At 34.7% G+C, this 20,694-nt stretch overlaps 2 protein-coding genes across 2 annotated transcripts in view; one reads left to right on the top strand and one right to left on the bottom strand.

Annotated features, from left to right (window-relative positions):
* Positions 1-8,633, top strand: part of LOC132543341 (protein Aster-B-like) — a 34,507-nt gene extending 25,874 nt beyond the window's left edge. The window contains exons 5-13 of the mRNA XM_060206832.1: positions 2,514-2,609; positions 5,097-5,174; positions 5,282-5,329; positions 6,161-6,506; positions 6,709-6,766; positions 7,326-7,367; positions 7,605-7,715; positions 7,964-8,069; positions 8,547-8,633. Coding sequence (XP_060062815.1) covers positions 2,514-2,609; positions 5,097-5,174; positions 5,282-5,329; positions 6,161-6,506; positions 6,709-6,766; positions 7,326-7,367; positions 7,605-7,715; positions 7,964-8,069; positions 8,547-8,633 — 972 coding nt within the window. The remainder of the gene's footprint in view (positions 1-2,513; positions 2,610-5,096; positions 5,175-5,281; positions 5,330-6,160; positions 6,507-6,708; positions 6,767-7,325; positions 7,368-7,604; positions 7,716-7,963; positions 8,070-8,546) is intronic.
* Positions 8,634-17,667: 9,034 nt separating this feature from the next.
* On the bottom strand, positions 17,668-20,462 carry LOC132543339 (sperm-associated antigen 8-like). Its single transcript, XM_060206830.1, has 6 exons — positions 20,378-20,462; positions 19,701-19,878; positions 18,956-19,001; positions 18,626-18,746; positions 18,230-18,292; positions 17,668-17,790 (listed from the first exon to the last, which is right to left on the bottom strand). The coding sequence occupies exons 1-6, from the start codon at positions 20,459-20,461 to the stop codon at positions 17,668-17,670; spliced, it is 615 nt and encodes a 204-aa protein (XP_060062813.1). The 5' UTR covers position 20,462.
* Between the last annotated feature and the right edge of the window lie 232 nt (positions 20,463-20,694).

Here is a 20,694-nt window from a genome sequence, read left to right as displayed (position 1 = left end):
GTGACAATGGATAAGTGACTTCTATAGGTAGGTGACAATGGGTAAGTGACTTCTATAGGTAGGTGACAATGGGAAAGTGACTTCTATAGGTAGGTGACGATGGGTAAGTGACTTCAATAGGTAGGTGACAATGGGTAAGTGAATTCTATAGGTAGGTGACAATGGGTAAGTGACTTCTATAGATAGGTGCGATGGGTCAGTGACTTCGATAGATAAGTGACGATGGGTAAGTGACTTCTATAGGTAGGTGACGATGGGTAAGTGACATGTTTAGGGAGGTGACGCTGGGTAAGTGACTTCTATAGGTAGGTGACGATGGGTAAGTGACTTCTATAGGTAGGTAACGATGGGTAAGTGACTTGTTTAGGCAGGTGACGATGGATAAGTGACTTCTATAGGTAGGTGACGCTGGGTAAGTGACTTCTATAGGTAGGTGACGATGGGTAAGTGACTTCTATAGGTAGGTGACGATGGGTTAGTGACTTCAATACGTAGGTGATGATGGGTAAGTGACTTCGATAGGTAGGTGACGATGGGTAAGTGACTTCTATAGGTAGGTGATGATGGGTAAGTGACTTGTTTAGGGAGGTGACGATGGGTAAGTGACTTCTATAGGTAGGTGACGATGGGCAAGTGACTTGTTTAGGTAGGTGACGATGGGTAAGTGACTTCTATAGGTAGGTGACGATGGGTTAGTGACTTCAATACGTAGGTGATGATGGGTAAGTGACTTCGATAGGTAGGTGACGATGGGTAAGTGACTTCTATAGGTAGGTGACGATGGGTAAGTGACTTGTTTAGGGAGGTGACGCTGGGTAAGTGACTTCTATAGGTAGGTGACGATGGGTAAGTGACTTCTATAGGTAGGCAACAATGGGTAAGTGACTTCTATAGGTAGGTGACGATGGGTAAGTGACTTCTATAGGTAGGTGACGATGGGTAAGTGACTTGTTTAGGGAGGTGACGCTGGGTAAGTGACTTCTATAGGTAGGTGACGATGGGTAAGTGACTTCTATAGGTAGGCAACAATGGGTAAGTGACTTCTATAGGTACGTGTTGATGGGTAAGTGATTTCTTTCGGAAGGTGATGATGGGTAAGTGACTTCTATAGGATGGGAACAACTGGTAAGTGAACTTTAATTGGTAAGGGATGATTGGTGTGTGGACATCAATGAGTAAAGGATGGCTTGTAAATGGGCTTCTATAGGCAGAGGAGGATTGGTAAGTTGACCTCAACAACTGTTTACTCATGACAATATAATGTGCCTTTATTGGACTTTTTAGAACTCTATTTACAATTAATATGATCTTTAATAAATCCCCGGCTACAAAATGTCCCAAGTGACCAGCCTACGAATGTCTAAGAAGCAGGAGAAAATTGGATATTGAAAGCTGAATTTTAACAAATTTATCCAGAAATAGTTTCATAGAAAGAGCTTAAAATCTTTCATCTTGCTACTTACCTTAGCAGAAAGAGTGGGTTGTAATTCTGTGAGGATTGGAAAAAAGTCCATGGTACAAAAATTTACAAGACAAACAGTACATAGAGAATATATTACAATATCCAACTACTTACGTAATTCTGGTATCCATATATTATTAACGACAGTTGTCTCGATTGTAACTGTTAACCGTTACAATATGACAAATCAATTTGCAAGGAATTCCACCCTAGACTTCCTTATCTTAGGGAAGTATAACCTAGTTTATCACATCAAGTCTGTAAGCTAACAGACCAGCATCAGTAAGTGATGAATGGGACAGCCAAATCAATGGAGAATATCTTCTCTATGTATCACTGATCATACATTGTTTATCAGCATGGCGAGCTTTTAAGTTTATATGGCACTTGGTGGCATTGAGGTTATGGTATGGTACATCATTTCTTATGTCTGTTAGTCTGACTGGGTGTATATCTGTCTGTGTTCCAACATTGTGTTCCAGATATTTTATGAACCCCTCAACAGATTTGCTTCATAGTATGTATCATAGTCTAATAACATCAGTTTTATACTTGATCAGATTTAGGTGTAGTGAGCTTGGCCTTTATTAATGAGCTGTTATTGGTAAATTTTATTTAGTTTGGTAGAGTCAGTTATGGCCTTTGTTAGGACACTTGAGACAATGTCACATGGTGACATATTCTAATACCCTTCATCCAGCGTTGTGCATCCGTTAACAATTTAACACTTTCGACTTCTTCTCAAAATTCCCTGATCCAATTTCAGTGAAATTTTGCACAAACCTTCCCTGGCCTCTTGCTTATAAACTGGTTTTGGTAAATTACATTTCTTTGGGTAGAGTGAATTATGACCTTTGTTTATGAACTGTTTTTTGGTAAATTTAATTTTCTTTAGGTAGAGTGAGCTGTGGCTCTTTTTTATCAACTAATTGATCAATTTTAGTTTGCTTAGATAAAGTGTGTTGTGGCCTTCTAATGAACTTTTGACTTCAGTCCCTCTGTTATAGGCCATCATGGAGGGTGATAATCATGATTTTACTGATTTTTACAGCAGGAGATCCCAATGGAGAAAGTCATCAGTATAACTCGAGAAAAGACTGCCCTTATCATCCCAAATGCCATTGGTCTCCAGACAGCTCAGGAAAAGGTAAAAATTCACTATTCAGTTCAAGTGTTCTTTTCAAATTAACTATGATGAAATCATAGTCATTGCAAGAGTACTCATTATTGACTCGGAATTACTTACATAAGGAGGTATAGTTATATTTAGTGTTAGATCATCTTTACTTTAATTAAGCTTACTGTAAAATAATAAATATTTGTGCAGGATTTTTTTTCATGGGTATTTTTAATCCATGAATACATTATTCACTTACCTGTTAAAATTAGGTTATAAGTTAGTAATAAGCTTATAAGAGCTTAATTATAATGTTTACTGAAGCTAAATATAAATTAACAATATTTTGTGCAGCTAGTTAATACTAAATTTATAATGTTTACTGTAACTTGTTAGAGCTAACTTTACAAACTTTACTGTAGCTAGACAGTGCTAACTTTACAATGTTTACTGTGACAAGTTATAAATTAACAAGGACTACTGTAGCTAGTTAGTGCTAACTTTACAATGTTTACTGTGACTGGTGATAAATTAACAATGACTACTGTAGCTAGACAGTGCTAACTTTACAATGTTTACTGTGACAAGTTATAAATTAACAAGGACTACTGTAGCTAGTTAGTGCTAACTTTACAATGTTTACTGTGACTGGTGATAAATTAACAAGGACTACTGTAGCTAGTTAGTGCTAACTTTACAATGTTTACTGTGACTGGTGATAAATTAACAATGACTACTGTAGCTAGACAGTGCTAACTTTACAATGTTTACTGTGACAAGTTATAAATTAAACAAGGACTACTGTAGCTAGTTAGTGCTAACTTTACAATGTTAACTGTGACAAGTTATAAATTAACAATGACTACTGTAGCTAGTTACTGCTAACTTTACAATGTTTACTGTGACAAGTTATAAATTAAACAAGGACTACTGTAGCTAGTTAGTGCTAACTTTACAATGTTTACTGTGACAAGTTATAAATTAACAAGGACTACTGTAGCTAGTTAGTGCTAACTTTACAATGTTTACTGTGACAAGTTATAAATTAAACAAGGACTACTGTAGCTAGTTAGTGCAAAGTATATTGTTTTTGTGTCTTATTTCATTGTGTAGCTTGTTTGTGCTGAGGAAATGATTTAAGTTGTATGTAATTATACTTTTTGCTGGCCTGAATACAATTGCAGGTAAAAAACATAGGCTAGCTTCACATCATAGGTTGATTTATTATCGGCATGTACTCTTGAAGTGCTGCAACGCTAGTGGCACGGCTGGTTCATTCATGGCCATAAATAGACAAACATGTATCAAATATTTATATAATGAAGCAATTCACATGGTCTTGCTCCCAGAATAAAAGAATGGCTCTTTGTAGACTAAATGTACAGAAGTGTTGGCCCTGTTGGTTATTTCATGGATGTATGTTCTTGCAAGATTATGTATTGGACAGAGGAAAATAAATTATTGTTCACTTATTAATGTTCTATAAATGGTCTGATACAAGCTTTTGAACCTAGTTTGACGTTATTGTCTCCTGAGCAACGTGGTCTTGCTAACAATACCTTGGCTTTGTGTGTGTTTGTATAATTAAAACCATTATACCTTTTTAAGAGAGGATGGAGTCAGCAAGTCAAATGGAACAAATTTCAAACTTTTTGTCTTATACACACCAGTTTATATTTCTGCAAGTCATAGTTTAAAGTTAGCAGACAAAAGTTCTTGTCTCTCACGTCATGGTCTTAGGTATAGCTAGTATCTATATTCTTAGATAAACCTGCACAAACTTCTTGTCTAGCACACCATGGTGTAAGGTTAGTAGGTAACTTGACTAACACACCATGGTGTAAGGTTAGTAGGCACAAACTTGTCTAACACACCATGGTGTAACACACCATGGTGTAAGGTTAGTAGGCACAAACTTGTCTAACACACCATGGTGTAAAGTTAGTAGGCACAAACTTCTTGTCTAGCACACCATAGTGTAAGGTTAGTAGCCACAAACTTCTTGTCTAGCACACCGTGGTGTAAGGTTAGTAGCCACAAACTTCTTGTCTAGCACACCATAGTGTAAGGTTAGTAGGCACAAACTTCTCGTCTATCACACCAAGGTGTAAGGTTAGTAGGTACAAACTTGTCTAGCATGCCATGGTGTAAGGTTAGTAGGCACAATCTTGTCTGGCACTCCATATTGTTAGGTTAATAAGTACAGGGTTCTTGTCTAGCACATCAAGTTTGCCACACAACTTACAATAAATAAAGGTTTTTCAGAAGTGACTGAAATATAAGTATTATATAATGCTTCATGTTAACCACTGTTATCATGACTTACACTTTAAAGATATATAGATAGCAAAAGAAGCAATGGGGTGGGAACAGGCCCAATAGGCCCTCGAAAACCTGATTGGTGGTTCTAAAGCGGGGCTGTGTTTAAGGACAGGTCCCTGGTTTAGAATTTATAATATTTTTTCTCTAGTTACCTTGTTTGTTGAATGTATCACTGAGATCTGTTGTCTTTTTCAGTATGTGTTTGGATCCTTCATCTCCCGAGATAACACTTACAAGTTTCTTTATAGTCTCTGGAAAAAAACCCAGCAACAGGTAAGAAAACACTCAATTTTCATCTTTTGTTGTTTTAATAAATCTTGTTACAAAGTGTCCTGACAACCAGGGATGTGGTGCTAAATCTGTTCCATGGTTTATTTCAGAATGACATGCTGGTACATATAAGAAATGATTCAAATACCTCAAATGAAGTAAGTAACCTCAGCCTCCTATTTCCTTACCTGATCTCACCTGGCTAGGTTTAATAATCAGTTAATTATAACCAGGTATTCTAATATTATATGTAAACCAGCTTCCTTTTACATCCATTTTACTTTCCTAAATTTCACAAAGATACAAATTCAGAAAAGTTAATCACCATGAATTAAGACAAGGGTAATAAACAATGATTAAAGTATAGTATGGTATAGTCTATTTCATGGAAGTTAATAATTAAAGTATAGTATGGTATAGTCTATTTCATGGAAGTTAATAATTAAAGTATAGTATGGTATAGTCTATTTCATGGAAGTTAATGATTTAAGTATAATATGGTATAATCTGTTTCATGGAAGTTAATGATTTAAGTATAATATGGTATAGTCTATTTCATGGAAGTTAATAATTAAAGTTAATTACTAAAGTATAGTATGGTATAATCTGTTTCATGGAAGTTAATGATTTAAGTATAATACGGTATAATCTGTTTCATGGAAGTTAATGATTAAAGTATAGTATGGTATAGTCTATTTCATGGAAGTTAATGATTAAAGTATAGTATGGTATAATCTGTTTCATGGAAGTTAATGAACTTGTTGAAATAAGGAAATGGCAAAAAAGATGTTGCTTTTCAACCATGACATAATTTGTTTATAACTTGAAAAAACAAAATCATGTAACACAATTTCATATTTTCAGGTCATTTCAGACATTTTAAAGCAGCAAATATTTGATATTGATAAGTGAATTGAACTTTAACTTGGAAGAGTATATTTTTCATCTCAATGCCAGGCTGTTATATAGGTTTGATTTTTCTTGAATAGATATCCTTCACGATGTCTCTAGACCAAACTGTACCAGATGACCCGGACAGGAAGTACGAATTGAAGACCAGTAAATCCTTCATATCCCCAAATACAGACTTTCATAACAACAATGTAATCACTGCCCCAGACTCCGGTCAAAACAAGCTGGACTCATGTGAGTCAGACTCAAGTGTGTGTCCTGAGTGTGGAGTTGTTGACAACAGTGATTCCAACAGTAACAAAGACGTTCCACTTGAGACAGAAAACAGTGTACAATCCACTACATTTGTTCATTCTGAGATCATAGGGCAGAGGGAAGAGGTCATTGAAGGTTGGAAATTCAGCATTCCTTATTTTATTCAGTGTAAGTTCCAAGGAAGTTTTATTGTAAACTTGAGTAATTACCAAGATAAAACATACTATTTAGCTCAGCTAGTCCAAAGGACCATCCATTCTTGTCCATGGGCAATACTTTAAGCCCACCATCATCCAATTATCCCATATTCGAGATGGCGACCTTCTCTGTTTAGGAAAGGTTACTTTAAATATGTATGTTCTTGTTTCAGGCTTTGATTGTCGTAAAATGTATGCAGCATTTTCACAGCTGGCTGTGAAATTTCAAAAGTGAGTACATCTCTCTGAAATTCTTATTTCTATGTGCTACTCACATTACTGAGAATCTGACATGATTTGGGTGTGGTCTTGCATCATGTTGATGTTTTCTTCAGTGAACAAAGAAAATTTAGTTATGAATGTCAAAATAATTGGAGATTCAGTTTAGTATTTGCTTTATCTGGGGCATACAGCAAGATAAATAGGGGATCTAATATGAGTTTTTGTTTCATAAATCTCCTAGGAAATGGAAACAAGTGTAAGATTCTGTTTATCATACAAGTTAGAAACTATACAGTGTTTTATTAGACTGATATAAGATCATATTTGATGATATTCCCATTCCATATGTCTTTCTTTGATGACATCAAAATCCATATGACATGAATAGGTTATGATGTCATAATTGAAATGAGTTAAACATTCAGCCAATCACAGCTCTACTGGATGAGATTACATATGTGGTCCTAACACAGTTTACCTAATGGCGTTTTCACTGAGAACGGGGTAGTTGTGTGAAAAGTATAAGTCCGTCTCAGTGACCAGTTCTGATTGTTGACTCTTGTTCCAGGGTTCCCCGCACCAATCTCCTGCTGGCGATATGTTCAATAATGTAAGTATTTAGATATATTTAAGAATCGATTGCTGACCATTCAAGAGATCTGAAAAATTTATCTTCTGAAAACAACATAAAAATTAAGAATTATGATAATTATATCTCCCCCCTCAAGGAAATGTTTTCCGCAGAGCTTACCTGTATAGACTACCAGGTAGATTTGTGCATTATCTAGCAGTCATTTAGTCTGGATTTTTCCAGATTTACATTACCTATATTCTTTGATATTTCCAGGGTACTTTTCCTGTTGCTGTCAGCTGTGGGACTGACCTACAAAATCCTTCTACTTCAGGCCAAATTAGAAGCCAAAGATATCTGGTCTCCAGTCTCTCAATCATCATGGAGGTAACATACACTTGTGTGGCAGTCTCAGATTATTTGTTTGATCCTAGGTCTCTTTTTGAGAATATTGATAATATAATATTTCATGATCTCAGATGTAAAATGTGTTTTAATTACTTCTTTTAAAACACCAAGAAGCCTATACTCATATTTGGTCAGTAGCATGCTTGAGTGAAAGCATATATATTTCAAGTGCCTTGATTTTGCTCCAAAATTGTGACACCTAAGGGTGGTTTATCGTTTTATCACAGGGAGAAGTTGTACCAGACCATTTACTCTATGCAGTCTGACTCGCATCTAGCGACAGTGAAACAACTTCATTCTGTTCTACAAACCAATATAGAGGTCTTAGAAGAGGTAAGTCCATTAAGCTCATTTTATTTTATGATAACTGATAATGAATCACTGAATTATTTAACTTCTTTCTGAATGCTTTCATGAGCAGTATGAATGCCATTTCGACAAAGGCAAGTTAACACTTACACTGAGTTTGTCTTTATCCAGATGGAATTCATAATGACCAGGAATGCCAACTTAAAGCAGATTGACATTTACATTTATCATTTTCAATTTATATCTTACAAGGGGAGGCAACCTAGAGTTGTTTACATACTTGCATATGCTTCTGGCTGTTCATGTGTACTACACACCTGACTTAATAAGGTTACACTGTAAGAATGCCATATATTGGTAAATATTTTACTTTGATGCCATCATGGTATTTTGAGACTATGGACAGTTACCGGTATACTGCATTGCTGGAGTATGTGAAAGAATACAATAAGTATCTGTTGGAACAAGTTAGTTCTTATTTTCCTTCATTTTTGTTTACAGATAAATTTGAGTTTAAAAATTCTCCATACACATACAGAGGAGAAGGGAACATGTCAAAGTAAGGATGGAGACGAACCATGTAGTTAACACCGGTCAACGTTTTTCCAGTCCCATTTCAAGACTGTCATAATATATTTGTTAATATACTTGTTGACACTTTGCCTTTTTGGCTTGCAATGTTTTCTGTGATATATATTATTATGACCACAATTACTTAATGAACCACTTATATCAACTCCAGTGTGATCATTTTTGTTTGAAACAAATATCAGAATTTTTTTTAAACAACTGCCATGTTATTGGATTTCAGTGTGATTTTTGAATTTTATTGTGTTTTGTGCTGAAATGTTGAATGTTAACTGTTAAAAGGTTCTGTGTGAATGTACATGGAGGCTGATGATTTTAAAAGTGTGAAATGAAAGATTATGTACATAATCTTTTGACAAGAAGTTGTTATCATTTTTCCTGTCATTTTAACTTTTTATCCTGATTGTTATATTATATGTTAATGATGTTGACAGATTGTTTCTTTGTTGCAATTACAAATCTATTTTTTCATCATGTTTAATTTATTTTACAGTGGAAATCACAAATGTAAAACATTGTTGTGTTTAATTTATTTTAACAGACCAATCACAATCACAAAGCAACTATGTCATCATGTTCTATTATTTTTTTTCCTGGAAAATCACAATCGCAGATGCATTTTGTTTCAAATTTATTTAAGGAGGGAAATCACATTCACTAATGTGCTTGATTTTCCTGTCTTATTCCTTTTACTTGGGAAATCACAATCACAAATGTACAATTGTATTTCACTTTCCTGTCTGATTTATTTTACCTGGAAAACTCAATCACAAATTTGTTTTGTATTCATGTCTAATGAATTTTACTTGGGAAATTACAATTACAAATGTGTTACATTTCCCAGTCTAATGATGATGTTGTTTTTTCTTACTTCACTTGAAAAATCATATTCCATGTTTATTGATTATTTTGTCCTAATACTTTTATGATTATTACAGTCTCAATGGCCCATCAACACATTTAAGTCATAAAGGCAATCAACAGGTATACCTGTTGCACAAGTGATGCACAATCATATGCTTTAAGAGTGTAAATTTGAGAGTGCAGGTCACCAGTTGCTCCTCACAAAGCTAGAAATTGCTGGTTTAAGCCCCATTGTGAGCAATCAAGTTTGATTTGTCCAATGAGAAGATGCAGTTCCTTTGGAATTATTTTTCCAGAGTTATGGCCCTTGAATCTAGAAAAATAATTTTGCATTTCACTTCATTTTCTTTGATATTGAATTGAAATTTGACATAGTTTTTATATTGTTTTGACCAGCCCCACTTTTAATTAACCTTTGTTGTTGGCCTTGGTCTATCAACTCCTGATACAGTCTGAAATGTCTCAAGTATACCACTTCAGTAACACTTAAAATTCTTCACTTTTCCTTTGTTGCCAGTTGGGTATCACGACACTCTGATACTGCAACTTTATTACACTTTCTTATTAAAGATTTTGTGCCATTGACCACTCCATCTGTATGACGTTTCATGAACTGAAGAACTCTGGCTTTCATTGTCTTCATGATTGAAGACTTTGTGAAGGGGGAAGTAATGTAAAAATTGTAACACTGGTTGTCTGACCATAGATTTGATCATATCTTAAAGGGAATTTAATAACAATTCCTTCCTAGTCTCAAAAAAAAAATATGTAATTAATACCAAGCAAAATTGATATAACATGAAACATAATCTTAATCAGTGTATATTTTAAGCCTGTAAACATACAAAGGTATTATGTGTTTACCTATTTAGTGAGAAACTATAACAAGCATTGTGCAAGATTTGGTCTGATCAGTACAACTGTAAAATATTAAACTTTCAACTTAGAAATATATACAATAGTAGCCCTGACTAGTTTGGTAATTTGCCTTTACCCTGGTGGTACAAAATTTACTCGGAGAGTAAGATTTCCTTTGTTCATGCTCCAATGGAAGCCATTTTCCATTATTCGTTCCTGTAACAGTTGTAAAGCATTTATTTAAGTTACTGTAAAGTTTGATGCTTTAGGAATTATGGAACGGATCCAAATTTTCTTTATGTGTGTTTTAATTATTTTTATTTTTCATGATTTCATAAAAACTGTGAAAAATAAACCATCTTAAAAAAATAACATCTATTATAGTATGAGTTGTCAAAAATCATCACAATATATTTTGTGTTACTTTTTTTCAATTTATGTATAAAATGAATATAAAACAGGCTAAATAAAGAAAATGAATGATTTTGGGAGATGCATTTACTGATATATGGATCATGATTTTGAAATTTTTTATATTTCTTTATATAAATACAATATATTATAGCTCTTTCCTATATTTCTTGAGAAAAAAAAGATTTTTTTTTTTATTTATACTTTTGTATCTATGACAATAATATGGATGTCAGATGGAATTTAACTACTATACATATCTAATTTTAGAAACTTTTGTTTTTAATAATGTAAGAGAACGTTTGTAAAAAAAAAACAAATTCAACCTTATCTTTCCAAAATGAGTTGCGGTTGAATTTGGCAGGAAACATTAAAATTGAAGTAACTGAAAAATTTGTTTAGATAGATATACTAGTAGTCTCCAAGATTCCTTTTTGTGCATTTTATAGGAATATGGCTGTATTATTAGATATGTTGATGTAAAAATCGTATTTGCAAACTTAAGTTACAGGGTATCCAACACCAGAAGTTACAGAAACACCCTCCTGTGTGTTAAGTTATAGGATAACCATCCTACCTCTAATGCCCATGTGTGAAGTGATAGAAGCCCCATATGATCAGCTTTAGGACACCCCTCCCCATGTGTAAATTAACAGAAACCATTCCCCATGTTTTAAGTTACGAGTAACCTCTCTAAAATTATAGGAAACCCAACCCCATGTGCAAAGTTACAGGAAACCCCTCTTATATAAAATTATAGGAAGCCCAGCCCCATGTGCAAAGTTACATTAAACCCCTCTTATATAAAATTAGAGGAAACCCATCCCCATGTGCAAAGTTACAGGAAACCCCTCTTATATAAAATTAGAGGAAACCCATCCCCATGTGCAAAGTTACAGGAAACCCCTCTTATATAAAATTAGAGGAAACCCATCCCCATGTGCAAATAAAATTAGAGGAAACCCATCCCCATGTGCAAAGTTACAGGAAACCCCTCTTATATAAAATTAGAGGAGACCCATCCCCTTGTGCAAAGTTACAGGAAATCCCTCCTCTTACCGATACATAAAATTAGAGGAAAGCCATTTCCATGTGCAAATTTACAGGAACCCCTCTTATGTAAAGTTACAGGAAACCCATCCCCTTGTGCAAAGTTACAGGAAATCCCTCCTCTTACCGATACATAAAATTAGAGGAAAGCCATTTCCATGTGCAAATTTACAGGAAACCCCTCTTATGTAAAGTTACAGGAAACCCATCCCCATGTGTAAAGTTACAGGAAACCCCTCTTATGTAAAGTTACAAGAAACCCCTCTTATGTAAAGTTACAGGAAACCCATCCCCTTGTGTAAAGTTACAGGAAACCCCTCCTTCTATGTAAAATAACAGGAAACCCATTCCCATGAGCAAAGATACAGGAAAGCCATTCTCCAAGTGCTATGTAGACTTAATGCATCTCAGATAGATTGATTGGATATTTTAACAGACGGGTAAAAAAAATGTATACAGAGGTTCAAGTTTAAAAAAATGTGGAAATTAACCTTTTAATGTATACATCACTCAAATAGTATGTCTGGGGAAAAAAACAATATTAAAGAATGTGCAATAAGCAAAATCATTGAAAAATTTGTCTTAGTGTAGCACAATGAAATAGATACAATCAAGGAGAATTATTTACATATACGATGAAATTGGTGTTTGTGATACATCTCTATTGTACTAATGAGGGCATTGTTATTGTCAATATTTCAAAATCATTTTTCTTTTTTTCCAATTTGTTTTTTAATGATGATGTTTTTGAAGTGTGAGTTGTTAGTAAATATAATGATATGCTGCTACCTTGGTAAAGTTCAGGTTACATAGTATATTTTCAGAAGACTAAAGAGACATTCCTTCTAATTTAAACCTATTAAGAACATTCCGACAAACTATAGGGAACATTCAGCCAAGATTATTCCTACACAGAACATTCTGCCTCTGACTAGCTTGATCATATTGAGAACACTCAGTTTAGCTTACACTTACATATAAGTTACACCTACAGTGAACATTCATCCTAAGTCATACCTACTGGGAACATTCATCCTAAGTTATACCTACTGGGAACATTCATCCTAAGTTATACCTACAGTGAACATTCATCCTAAGTTATACCTACTGGGAACATTCATCCTAAGTTATACCTACTGGGAACATTCATCCTAAGTTATACCTACAGTGAACATTCATCCTAAGTTATACCTACAGTGAACATTCATCCTAAGTTATATCTACAGTGAACATTCATCCTAAGTTATACCTACTGGGAACATTCATCCTAAGTCATACCTACTGGGAACATTCATCCTAAGTTATACCTACTGGGAACATTCATCCTAAGTTATACCTACTGGGAACATTCATCCTAAGTTATACCTATACCTACTGGGAACATTCATCCTAAGTTATACCTATACCTACTGGGAACATTCATCCTAAGTTATACCTACCTACTGGGAACATTCATCCTAAGTTATACCTACTGGGAACATTCATCCTAAGTTATACCTACTGGGAACATTCATCCTAAGTTATACCTACAGTGAACATTCATCCTAAGTTATACCTACTGGGAACATTCATCCTAAGTTATACCTACAGTGAACATTCATCCTAAGTTATATCTACTGGGAACATTCATCCTAAGTTATACCTACTGGGAACATTCATCCTAAGTTATATCTACTGGGAACATTCATCCTAAGTTATACCTACTGGGAACATTCATCCTAAGTTATACCTACTGGGAACATTCATCCTAAGTTATACCTACTGGGAACATTCATCCTAAGTTATACCTACTGGGAACATTCATCCTAAGTTATACTTACAGGGAACATTCATCCTTACTTTACCGACAAGGTACTCCTTCAGGGAACATTTTGTCTGGCTTACTCTTACATTGAAATTTCCCAATAGATTATTCTTACATAAAGCTTTCCTCTTAGCTTTAACTTTCACCTACAGGAAAAATTCCACCTAACATTCTCGTACATAAAACATTCCGAATAGCTTAATCCCACATTCTGCCTAGTTTTCACCTACAACTACCTTACACCTACAGAGAATATTTTGTCTAGCTTACAACTGAAGTAAAAATTCTGTCTAGCTTACATCTACACCTAAATTACACCTAGAGGAAACATTCCATCTAGCCTACACCTTCACCTAACTTACACCTACAAGGAACATTCCATCTAGCCTACACCTAACTTACACCTACAAGGAACATTCCATCTAGCCTACACCTAACTTACATCTACAGGGAACATTCCATCTAGCTTACACCTTCTCCTAACTTACATCTACAGGAAACATTCCATTTAGCTTACACCTACACCTAACTTACGCCTACAGGGAACATTCCGTCTAGCTTACACTTACACCTAACTTACACCTACAGGAAACATTCGGTCTAGCTTACACTTACACCTAACTTACACCTATAGGGAACATTCCATCTAGCTTACACCTACAGGGAACATTCCATCTAGCTTACACCTACACCTAACTTACGCCTACAGGGAACATTCGGTCTAGCTTACACTTACACCTAACTTACACCTATAGGGAACATTCCATCTAGCTTACACCTACACCTAACTTACACCTACAGGGAACATTCCGTCTAGCTTACACCTACAGGGAACATTCCATCTAGCTTACACCTACACCTAACTTACGCCTACAGGGAACATTCGGTCTAGCTTACACCTACACCTAACTTACACCTATAGGGAACATTCCATCTAGCTTACACCTACAGGGAACATTCCATCTAGCTTACACCTACACCTAACTTACGCCTACAGGGAACATTCTACACTTACACCTAACTTACACCTATAGGGAACATTCCATCTAGCTTACACCTACACCTAACTTACACCTACAGGAAACATTCCATCTAGCCTACACCTACACCTAACTTACACCTACAGGACACATTCCATCTAGCCTACACCTAACTTACACCTACAGGGAACATTCCGTCTAGCTTACACCTACAGGGAACATTCCATCTAGCTTACACCTACACCTAACTTATATCTACAGGGAACATTCCGTCTAGCTTACACCTTCACCTAACTTACACCTACAGGGAACATTCCGTCTAGCTTACACCTACAGGGAACATTCCATCTAGCTTACACCTACACCTAACTTACACCTACAGGGAACATTCCGTCTAGCTTACACCTACAGGGAACATTCCATCTAGCTTACACCTACACCTAACTTATATCTACAGGGAACATTCCGTCTAGCTTACACCTTCACCTAACTTACACCTACAGGGAACATTTCTACTACAGGAATTTACTGGTACACATAAATTCTTACTCATATTTCTTTTCATTTGCAGAACATCCATTTGGAGTTATCCAATGATAAAACAGTATCTTACTCAGAGTAGCTTTCTGCATTAAGTCAATGTAGTAGTGGATACACTTACCAGCCTCTCTATTTGACTGTAAATTTTAAGTATTTAAAAGTAATTTAAAGTGATTATTTTCTGTGAAAATGTTTAAACATTGAATATATGAACACGCTCACACATTTATGATTGACGTCTTTCTGATCACAGTTGCCAATGTAAACAGATCGCCCATGATGGCTACTTCTGTAAAAACTAAGTGTTTTTTTAAATAACCTATATCTGATTATTTTGAATCATTCAGGGAACAGAACAGGTGTTTCATGCCTTTTATGCAATCAAAACCATTTGCCCTCAAGTTGCGACCTACCAGATGGAACTATTTCCATCAGCCTGTGGCTTTGAGAAAAAGTTCACTGGGTTGGTGCCAACACCTAGGGGAGATAGTTTTGACTGCTGACTGATAAGGTATAAGACATACTGTTCTGTGTTTGCTTTGTTCTATTTGCTTGTTGCCTGAACCAGAAATGGTGCCAGTTTGATTTTTAGTTTCAACACAATTAACTAAAACAAATTCATGAAAATATCGTAGATAAAAGTTAGAAAATTTCTAGAATATTACAAGTTTTGCTTTTCATTTCCTTGTGGATTCTTTCATTGTAATAGAACTTTGTGATCATACTTTTCTGTTACAAAAGTGAAATTTTTGATTGGGTTTAAATTTTGTTTATTGTTTCCATGACTTTTGATGTAGATGTTGTGAATTAAGTGTTTTCACACAAATTTCTTTCTATCTGTCAACCATTATGCTTACGTATTTAAACACTAAAGATAACTGTTTAAAGTGACTATTTCGCTCAATGAATATGTTGAAAAGTGAGAATCATTTACAAAGTTCTGTTGAATTCTTTATATACCATTACTTGTTGTCTATATAGTCTTTGTGGGAGAAATTGTTAAGCATTGTGATGAATTTCATATAATCAGATTTGATTTAGTTTTTATTTGTTTCCTATGTCAGCATTGACGAGATGTTGCAAATGTTTGTAGTATATACTAGTTTTCATTTTGATATTGTATTTAAAAAGACAAATATCTGGGTTTTTTTGTCCTACTAATCAAGAATGTTCACATTTCTGCAGAAAGTTTGTAATCAAATATCAGCCACCTCTTTAAAGTTGAAATAAAAAAATGAAAATTTTGTTTTGAAGTAGTTTTTTAAAAGTGCTTTCTATTTGGGAAAGTGCCAAGCATCACATACAGTCCATGTAGTACTACTTATCCTGCTAAGGGTTAGCATGTTAGATTTGTACCTCCGACTCAGTAATTAAGGGGAGGAGGGCATATCAGCGGAGGACCTGGCACTTCACCTTTTATTCAAATTCAGTGGTATAATGGACAAAAAGCCCAGGAGCTAGCACTTTACCTCTTAATCAAATTCAGAAGATTGGATCAGCAGTGGACAATAAGCCCAGGTGCTTAACAGTACATCTAACACAAAGAGGAATGACTTATTATTGGTCAAAATATGGGTCACAGTGTCCTACGAAAAACACAACAGTCAAATACCATCCAAGATGATTATACAGGTTAAGTTTCAAACTTAATTTACAGTTCCAAACATTAACTTCATCTTTCAGACAGACCTTCCACTTTCATGTGAGATCATAAAAAAGGTTTTTCTCAATCCAAGGTGAAAGGTGAGTGCATTACCAACAAGCAGGGCAATCACCGTAAATTGAGATCAGCTCAGAGCAGAAATCTTCACATAGAAGAATAGTACGAAAACAAGGCCATACTTCAATGTTTTATTGTGATATAAACTTTCATCATGTCATGTAAACAACATATTCATACTGATAGATCTATAATTTGATAACATGATCGGTGTCAAAAACAGTAATATTCGCATGGTATATTTAAAAGACTACCTCCCAAAAGCAAATGTCTTTGTCCACTGTAAGTGTATTTTTGCTGTGTATTTAAAACATCACATTTTAAACAATACATGATGTATCTTAACAAAAAAAAAAAACCATTTTTATAAAATCATCTTACTTCTATTGAGGACTATTCAGGTACTGTAAATAGCAAGTACATATTTATCATATAGGAATTCTACTCCTACTGAACTTAAAAAGAACCACTCTTTTCACTGAAAGTTTTTTTATCACAAACATAAATATCAACAAATCTGTTCATCTGTGACAAAGAGTAATTTGTGCTAATCAACATTAAAACAGGAGGCTCTGTATAAGTTAATTGTAAAGTTACATGTATGTTACTACTAAAGTAACAATGAATGTTACTGCTAAAGTAACAATGTATGTTACTGATATAGTTACATTTGATGTTATGTACTTTAAAGTTACATGTATGTTACATCAGTACTAGTTCTGTAACACTATTGTAAAGCTATCTCTCAGATTCACACACCCACCCATACACATGCATCCAGCCTTTAGGATCAGTTCAATCAATTCACTACATCTTTGGGTAGTTTTCTAGTTCATATGGTCCAGTTTCATCCCAGTACTCATCAATTGGCTTGGAGAAAGCATCATTTTTCCTAAATGGTGAGTCACGAGTCTTGACCTGCGAGACACCCTGTAAATCAACACAATCAAAATCACTATTTATATGGAAAAATGCAGCACTTAAATCTTGTTTGAAAGGCTGGTCAGTGATAACCAGTTGTCAGTGAAAATTTTCAAACATGAATAAAACAAAGACATTCTTAATCATTTTACAATTGCAGTTTTGTTGAGACAGGCCAGATTGGTATATTCTAAGTAATAATTTTGCATTTTGATTGTGCAGTGGCAGCAATTTAAATTTTTCGCAAACCACTGGTTAACTCTTAACTTTTGAGCAACTGGGGCCAGGAGACCATGGCTTCTTCCCATTATATATCACAAATTCTTTTCACATTACATGTGTGGACCTTAGTGCACTACTAGTTCACCTGTATTCTCTTTCTTGTGCACTAGGGTGTAAAGATTAGTCTACACTCAACTGAATTACAATTTAAACAACATATATTTACCGTGATTCTATCTTTGTGTTCTGACCAAAAACTGACTGGCTGGTCTTTCCTATAGTCATGTGGCTGAAAACATAAAAAAAAAAGTATCATCATTTTGATAGAATAATTGTCAAGAAAAGAAAAAAATGATAAATTTCTAATGAATTAAGATTAGTTATGAAAAATTCTGCTTAAGGAAAATTTTCACATCCTGTTCTGAAAATATAATTTAGATAAATTTGCCATGAAAGTATTTTCAGTAAATTTAAAGCTCACTTTCATCAATGTTATAAAGAGGATTTCCTATCATAGATTGTTTCTCTAGTGACATGTACCACGGATGACCTGGTAATTTATTCTTAGTTTTATCATGTTTATATTACCAACATTGAGAATGAAGTATCTGTCAACACTCACCCGTGTAGGAGCTGGTTTCACATGTTTAAATTCTTCTTTGTTGAAATCTTTCATTGTCACTGATCGGAAATCTGTGCGCTCTGGTTCTGGAGGATTTATATCATCTTGGAACACTTCTTGACTAAAATGATCAGAAAAATGTTGGCATAAATAAGTTTGATACAGTGGAAAGAGAAGGCACCAGAGTGAAAAAAAATATTAATTCTCACTCTGTCTTAGGATCAGAAAAAATAAAATCACCATTTCACCTTTGATACATATTTCAGTAAAAGTATGTCAAAAAATGAATACAGTCATATCTGAAAAACTTCGAACTAAATAGGACATTACCTGACTTTCTCTAAAAGCATCTGTTTCATAAGTTCTTCTTTTTTCCCTGTAAGAAGTAAAGTTAAATCATTATTAATTTGATGCTATTAGCTATATGATATCATAGTCAGTTTTTAATTTTTTTTTTTTTACCAAGTATGAATCAGGTTCAAACCCTTAAACCCTTAGGGATCCATGTACACAGCTTTTCTCTCTCTGTCTCTCTGTCTCTCTCTCTCTCTCTCTCTCTCTCTCTCTCTCTCTCTCTCTCTAATATTCCATGATCTGGCTTACCCTACATTAACACTGAAGCCATTGACAGACAGATGGATTATTATCATAAAATCATCCTGCCCATGTAGATCTATCTGTCCATAAAAAGCTTTGTCCTTCAGTTAGATTTTACATGCATATTTTTTCTCATTCCATGATTGAAGGAAACATATCCCCCCCCCCTTTTCTTTTTCTAAATTTAACAATTAACATTGTTTTGAGGTAAATGAAAGCCAAACCTATTACATGTATTTCAGATTATGATGCATGTTTTACACAAAACCTTTTAGGGGAAACCCTGCTAGTTCATATTCTATTTTCAGACTTTATGTTTAAAGGTCCAATTCTCTGGGACTATGTTTAATATTCATTAATTCATACTTTGATGGTTACAACATAGATGTCACAATTTTACACAGAAAAAAATCTCTGAACTATGTCCTCAGCAGGAGTGCAAACAATGTTTTAAAGTCAGGCTTTAGTGATTTATTACCAGTGAGTCTCACTCCGCACGGCTCGGGCCTTTTGTAGGATGCTCGGACAGTGGTCAGTTTCTCTGCATTGGCATCAAAATCAGTGGTCAATACTCCCAGATGTCCATCCCTGAATTTCTGAGCACTACTTGTTATATTTATATCATCTTCAACCTCATCAAACTGTTTCACGGCTCTCTGCAAAGTGAAAAAAATTAAACCTCTTAGTTGTGTTGTGTCCATATTTTTATTTCATCTCTCAAAATTCCTTCTTCATATATCTATGTGAAAGGTTGTGGACATTTGGCTTCAATGATATTGACTGAATGTATTGTATTTCAAATTTTTCAAATGATAACCAAAATTGTTCTGTTGCCTTATTAGAATCACTTTGTATAGTTGGAAAGAGCTCCGAGAACCGACACGGACTACATGTATATAATCACAGACGTCTTCATCCAGTAAATAGTAGCCTAGTAACAACAGGGGGGTGAAAAAGCATGACGTGATTTATACAAAATGTATGGGGATACGTTAATGACAAAGGATAAAGTATGACTATGGGTTACTAGACATATACTTGAGAGAAATTTCTGGAGATAACTTTCAGCTGACACTGACTGTCAACAAAAAAAACAAAAACAAAAAATACTACTACTCAATAACGATACAATAGATTAACCACAAATCCACTTACCTCCTCAACCCAATTCTCAATCAAACACTGGCTATTTGAATTGTTGAATCGTATTTCATTCCTTCCTTCGTTGAGAATGCTCATCTTGAGGCAGTAAATGCCGCTTCACCCTGAGAGCAGCACGGATCAGATTGTTCTACCACAAGTTTCTATGGAGATTGTAAACAATAGAAGAGAGCTATCCAAGGGGAGTAACTCGTGTTGAAAGCTAACACTGGTAAATGTAATGATTGCCCGTTAACCAAAATTTAAATCATAGTCATTACAAGGTAATTTACAACAGAAGAGAAAAGTAAAGATTAAGTAATGCACAGGAC

Source organism: Ylistrum balloti, unplaced genomic scaffold (assembly GCF_031769215.1).
Source record: "Ylistrum balloti isolate Yb309-2 unplaced genomic scaffold, AGI_CSIRO_Ybal_v1 Utg369752, whole genome shotgun sequence".
In the NCBI taxonomy this organism is placed as follows: domain Eukaryota; kingdom Metazoa; phylum Mollusca; class Bivalvia; order Pectinida; family Pectinidae; genus Ylistrum; species Ylistrum balloti.
The sequence above is the reverse complement of the archived record's forward strand: the minus strand, read 5'-3'. Positions and strand labels throughout refer to the sequence as shown.